Genomic DNA, 6277 nt, shown 5'->3' with positions numbered 1-6277 from the left:
TTGACTGACAGGATGGAGTCTGAGAGGCATCCTCTTCCTCAGGATGAAGAGAACAACCAGCAGAAAGCTGCAGACTGTGAGCAGATGGGTTTTATCTCAGTCTTCTCAGGTGAAAGACCTGATATTTCTGCTTCATTCAACACATTTAAAGGGATATTCCAGCCATTCCGAAGTCCTCCTGACCCCTCCACCCTCCAGTCTGATCCGAGCAGCTTACAGCTGTAATTAAATCATTAAATTCTCGTCTACGCTCCACAGAGCCGAGCCAAATTGACTTCCACCGAGCTCATTTTGGATTCGAACACCAAATAATGATTTTCTGCCAGTCTAATTACAAAGCTCAACATCTGATCAGGCTGGCATCCGGCGGGGGAATTATCCGAGGGGCCCGGCATTAGACCTCATTACCAACTCGAGTGCTGAATTATTACATCGTGTAATTGGACGAGGATATTTATCAGCAGCCGGCGGCTCTGCAGGTTAAACACACCATTCATGACCTTTGAACTTTCCTTAAAGCTCAGTGTTCTTTCTGCTTAATGAAACGTGATGAAGACTTTAACCCAGAATTTAAATATCTGCTTGAAAATCTCAGAACTCAACATCCAAACCAATTATTCCTTCAGGTTCAGATCAACTTATGCAAACTTGAAAATAAGGACTGTGATCAGTCAGAGGTCAGATTAAATACAAATAAAATCCTCTGAACACTCATTTCACACCATCTGTTCTCCTGGTTTGTTCCGTGTCTCTGCAGGAGAACAAAGTTCTGGAGGTGTTCTCCTCCTGCTGGCCTCCTCCTGCCCGTCAGAAAGCGTCCCAGCGAGCCGATGGTGTCAGCGCCGCCTGCGGCTCATCAGGAGCGTCTCTCCTGGTTCTCTGCAGGCCTGCTGGGTGCACCTTTACACCAGAACCTGCTCGCTCCATGACTGACAGCCGGGCCCGGTTCTGCTCTTTCACGGATGGAGAGCCACAGCTGGATAAAAACAACAGATTATTTCAGCTGTTTTTTAAGGACCGAGCAGCATCTCTGCGCCTGTTTCTGATTGGATGATGAGCAGATCTGTCTCTTTAACAGGATTTATAGGAGGTGGAAACAGGTCAGGGTTCAAAGGTCATCCCATTCAGACTCTGAAACGTTTCATTATCGCCCACCACGAACGCAGCGGCGGGAGATAGTGTTTTCACACGTGTCTCAGATGGATTTTAATGAAACAACTCATTAACCTTCGGTGTCACCTTGATCCAAGATGGCCGCCACAGGTGATGAAACAAGTGAAACTGGATCTTCTCCAGCAGAACCAGGAGAACCTGAGGCAGAACAGCTGATTGTGTGAAGAAACTTAAAAGCTTTTGACAAATCAGGATGAGGGACTGAATTTGGTCTTCTTAAATTAAATTAACCTGAATTAAATTAGTTAAATATGTCCTTAAAGGTCCGGAGCCCAGCAGCTGATTCTGGTAAATGTTGGCTCGTTAGCGTTTGTTCTCGTTAAGTGAACATTCGTTTGTTCGGAGCTCTTTAGTCACAGCTGGACCGAACCTCTAACGACCGCAGTCATTTACACCAGCGGTTCTGGTCCGCTTTATTAGGGCACATAATGAGTTCTGTGCTGTGATCCGACTGATGGAGTGGAAGTTAATGAAGGCGGGTTTCAGCGTGTCGAACATTTACGCCTCATTTTTCTTTCTCAACATTAACAACCTTTTTTTTAATGAAACTCAGGAGTTCAGAGTCCCTCAGTTTTAAAACAGATTTATTAACCTTCAGAAGAAAACTTACAGTCAACTCCAACAAACAGCTGAAGCTCAGAATGAGTTCTTTTCTGGTCAGGTTGTGTTTTTTGTTCTGTTGAAACCTTTTGGTTTTATTAAACTTCCTGTTGTCTCCCCCCACAGAAGGGCTGCAGCTGCAGATGTTCTCCAGATGTTTGTGTCCATGATGTCACACGTGGAGGTCCAGCGCGTCGCACGTTGCCGTCTGAGGCGGCGCCCCGAACTCCAGGTGGAGCTGCCCATGACTGCGAGAGCGAGACAGGCGCAGAGACGGCAGCGCAAAACGCTGCATCCGCCGACTCTGACAGAACCTCCCGCCTGCAGAACATCAGAACCAAACATGTCTGAATAATTCTGATCAAAAATACCGTTCAATTCTGAAGAGAAAATATAAAGACGAGTCATTATTTCCCTCAGTGGAGTGGAGTTTATAATAAATTAAAAGTCAACACAAGCTTACAGTATTTTAAACATTTTATCTGACGCAGAGATGCCACAGATATCATAAAAGCAGTTTTATTTCACTGAAAGACTCTGAACCTGATCAGTTTTTGGTCTTTCTCACTGACCTGACTGAGAATCGGGTTTGCAGAAGACGTCGGTGCTGCCGGTCCAGTACTGAACGGCCGTCTTCCCGTGATAATCTCTGATGTTGGTTTTAGCATCTGAGGAAGAGAGGAAACATTCAGACATAATCTCAGATTCTGAGGGGATTATAATCTGAAGACAGACACAAAAACACTCAAACTCCAAAGAGTTTCAGATTAATTTAAATCAATCTGGTGGTTTTTTCTCAGCGTGACGTTTAGCTTTTCTTTAAATGCTGCCTCTTATTTTTGATTCATCAAACAGTTTAAAATGAAGACATTTGTTGGATCTTATTTGTCATTTTGGACGTAACGCGTTAACATCGGTTCTGTTTAACCCCTTCAGTTCCAGGTGAGTGTCATACAGGAGCAATGATCTGAGCGCAGGATTTAAAATTCACACAGTCCGACATCAGCTCTCATATGATGCCCTGACACCTCTCCTGAAGCAGCACTGTGCTAACAGGTTAGCTTCAGCGTGGTGATGGAGTTCAAGGAGCCGCTCTCAGCTGATCCAATCAAACAGCCGAAGTCATCACCAGGTTCAAAGATCACTCATGATCAGAAACGGGATAAAAACATCAAGTATTTAAACAAACACTACATGCATTTATCACCGTCTGGTCAGGGGGGGCGAATGACCTTCCCCCCCCCTCCCCCCTTGGTGGCACTGTTGCCACAGGGACCAGGTCCAGGTGAAGCTGGCTCATTAGCAGCAGGATGGAGCCCCACCTGGGCGGAGGCGGGGTGGGGGGGTCGGACTGTCAGGCTCAGCAGCGGCTCTTTTGTTGGCAGCAGCGATCTGCATCAGTAGTTTTTTCGTCTCTGAGAGTCCGTGAGGCATGGAGGCAAAGAATCCCTCGCTGCCTGATCCTCCGTGTGTGAATATCAATTTGAAACGTGCACTGAAAGGAAACGTGCACGCTCGCTGACTGACAACAGCAGACAGGTCTCAGGTCTGCACTGGAAACAGAATCATACAATCAGCCTCCAACCAAATATTTATATTTGTTCTGTTTATCGACTGTTTCCTTTTTCCTCGTCTGTCATCAGAACTGTTGGATTCTGGGTAACTAAGGTCAAGTTTTTCACATTAGAACCAGCAGCTCAGTGAAAGGAGAGCGGCTGGGTTTCAACCAGAACAGGTTCTGCTTCCTGTGGGTTCGACTCACTGTGTGAGCCGATCAGAGTCCGAACGATGTCCTGGTGTCCATGGATGGAGGCCAGATGAAGCGCCGTGTAACCCTGAAAACAAATTATTATTATCATAATTATTATTATTTCATCTGTTCAGTCTGGAAGCAGAAAGAACTTATTTCCGTCCTTAAGGTGCGTCAGAAAAAGCTTTCGTCTGTTTTACTTCTTGAACATTTCATTTCTCTGAGCGCTGTCAGCACGTGAAGCCCCACCCCTTCTTGATTGTGATTGGTCAATAAAAAGTGACAGTAATTGTTGCCAAACACCTTTAACTGAAACGTCCTGCAGACACAGAAACGTGTTTTCATTTGTGTGACCAGAAGCAGTCCCGGTTTGGAGAACGGCCTAAAACTCGACAGAAAACCGCCTCAGGTGAAAAGAAAATTCATGTAAATTTTATAGAAACCGTCTCTTTTCAGGGACGAAGACGCCGCTGAACTTATTCCTGCAGCAGCAGAAAGAAACCACAGCTGAAAGTTAATGCAGATCATTTTTATTTACCGTTTGTTTGAAACCCAGAGACCCTGTCCCCAAAGAGACACCAGGACGTCCACAAAAAACACAAAAAGGCTCAAAACTACAACCGAATCTTTCATCACCTCCTGACCTGATCGTGATTCGGAGGCTGTGATTGGTTTATCCTGACCCAGGAGGAACTAAATCTTAGTAAACACGTTCTCATATTAAAGTAAAAGTATTTTGCACAGAGTCGAACTCGGATGTTAAACTTCCTGTCCTGGATCCTCTGGCAGTCTGCCGCCGTTTGAAACGAGACAAACCGTCGCTCCGACGTTCAAACCAGACTTCAGCGACAGGAGACGGTTTGAAGTCTGCGTTCGTTAGGAAGACGGATCTGACGGCTCTGAACTCTCGTCACCGTGTGGACGGTAAACGGGCCCTGGAGGCTGTTTGATGTGGAAACACAAAGACGCCTCGCTGTCTGTCGTCCCGTCAGCAGCTTCACCTCACAGAGAGTCCTCCTGTAAAACGAGCTAATCGTCACTTTCAGGGTTCTGCCTGAAAAACTGCCTAAATATCTGACATTTTTCTAAAAGGCAGAGCTGCTTTCATGTGTTCAGCTGCTCTTTGAGTCAGGAGGTCAACAAGGAGGCGATCTGAGGAGGAGCCACGTTAAAAACATCAGCTTCCAGCAGAGAGAGACAAGTCTGCATCTCATTTACTGATAAACACGGCTCGGTGGGGCAGTGGTTAGCACTGCTGCCTCACAGCAAGAAGGTCCTGGGTTCAAGCCCAGGGTGGGTGGAGTTTACATGTTCTCCTCGTGTTCTCCGGTTCTCCTCAGTCTGAAAACCTGCATGTTCTCAGTGGGTTAAATAAAGGTTAATAAATAAATAATTAATCCATCAGTTAAAGGCACTCGTTTCTTCTCACATCGACGGTTAAAGAAGGATTCAGCCTCGTTTACACTGAGTGCAGACCTGCATTCTGAATTAAACATCAGTCTTCTTCTTCTTCTCTCAGCTGTTCCCTCTTCAGAGTCCTCCTCTGTCCTCTGTCCTCTGTCCTCTCTAACTGCATCCATATCTGTCCTCTTTGTCTCTAACATCCTTCTGTCCCTCCTCTGGACATGTCCAAACCATCTCTAACTTTTTCTCCCAGTCCTTCAGCCTGTGCTGGACCTCTGAGGACCTCATTCCTAATCCTGTCCATCTTTGTCCCTCCCAAGGAGAACCTCAACATCTTCAGCTGAAGATGTACATATCTGAACCTGAAGCAGATATAAACCAGAATTACACATCAGTACATCTGGACAACTACTGGAAGCTGCGCCGTTTGATTTAGTTCAGGATAAACTTTTTAAATTTTATGATTTGCACTGAGTTATAATAAAAAGTCAGCTGGTTTTCAGAGCAGATCAGCACCGAAAAAAAACATCAAACTAAAAAACATAAAACCAGAAGTGAAACTAAACTCAGAATCAGAATAAAGATTAATTTTCTTGTTTGACTCTTGGCTGCAGTGAGGAATCAGATCTGTGTTTTTCTGTTTGTGCAGAAATAAAAGGTTAAATCCTGACTTACCCCCTTCAGGGAGCGGCGCCGGCGGCACAGAGAGGTCAGACAAACGCAGAGTTAAACATGGAGGACAGAAGCAGAGATCATTTCTGGAGCTAATCGTTCCTGAACTCACGTGCTGCAGCAGAGAGACGAAGAGGACGACAGAAGAAGAACAAACAACACTTTACTTTAAAGAAAAGTCACTTTATCATCAAACTGAGTGAAACTAACTGATTAAAGCTCAAACATCCAGCTCTGTTCAGGTGAGTCCTCCAGGTAAGATAGCCCCGCCCACTGAGGGGAAATCCATCCCAGAAGGACTGAAACCCTCCAGTGAATCCAGGCTGAGCTGCTTTTTCTCCCTTTAATGGATTTTCTGTGTAAATGACTGATTTTTGATCTGCTGAGGATCAGAACCATTAACTCCTTAATGATCAAAGGCAACAAGTTGGTCTCATAATGATGGAGCCAATAAGAGCCTTGCCTGCTCCACGCCACTGGGCCTGAAGCATTCACTCTTCATCATCATCACCATCATAACCATCATCATCATTACCATCATCATCATCATCATCATCATCATTACCACCATCATCACCATCATCATCACCATCATCATCATCATCATCATCATCATCATCATCATCATCATCATCATCATCATCATTACCACCATCATCACCATCATCATCACCACCA

General features: G+C 45.2%; 1 protein-coding gene across 3 annotated transcripts in view; it reads right to left on the bottom strand.

Moving 5' to 3' along the window:
• Positions 1 to 1740: 1740 nt before the first annotated feature.
• The window catches only part of LOC108250118 (NOTCH regulated ankyrin repeat protein), a 22372-nt gene continuing 17835 nt past the window's right edge, over positions 1741 to 6277 (bottom strand). Inside the window, exons 8-12 of one of the 3 annotated variants that reach the window (XM_017439844.3) lie at positions 5712 to 5714; positions 5603 to 5605; positions 3536 to 3608; positions 2346 to 2441; positions 1741 to 2094 (exon numbers count right to left, since the gene is read on the bottom strand). In XM_017439844.3, coding sequence (XP_017295333.2) covers positions 1946 to 2094; positions 2346 to 2441; positions 3536 to 3608; positions 5603 to 5605; positions 5712 to 5714 — 324 coding nt within the window. In that variant the 3' untranslated portion in view covers positions 1741 to 1945. The remainder of the gene's footprint in view (positions 2095 to 2345; positions 2442 to 3535; positions 3609 to 5602; positions 5606 to 5711; positions 5715 to 6277) is intronic. The other 2 variants (XM_025002444.2, XM_025002445.2) reach the window with 2 other exon arrangements.

The sequence above is a fragment of the Kryptolebias marmoratus genome, linkage group LG11, assembly GCF_001649575.2.
Source record: "Kryptolebias marmoratus isolate JLee-2015 linkage group LG11, ASM164957v2, whole genome shotgun sequence".
Lineage (NCBI taxonomy): Eukaryota > Metazoa > Chordata > Actinopteri > Cyprinodontiformes > Rivulidae > Kryptolebias > Kryptolebias marmoratus.
This window is presented reverse-complemented; position numbering and strand designations above follow the sequence as displayed.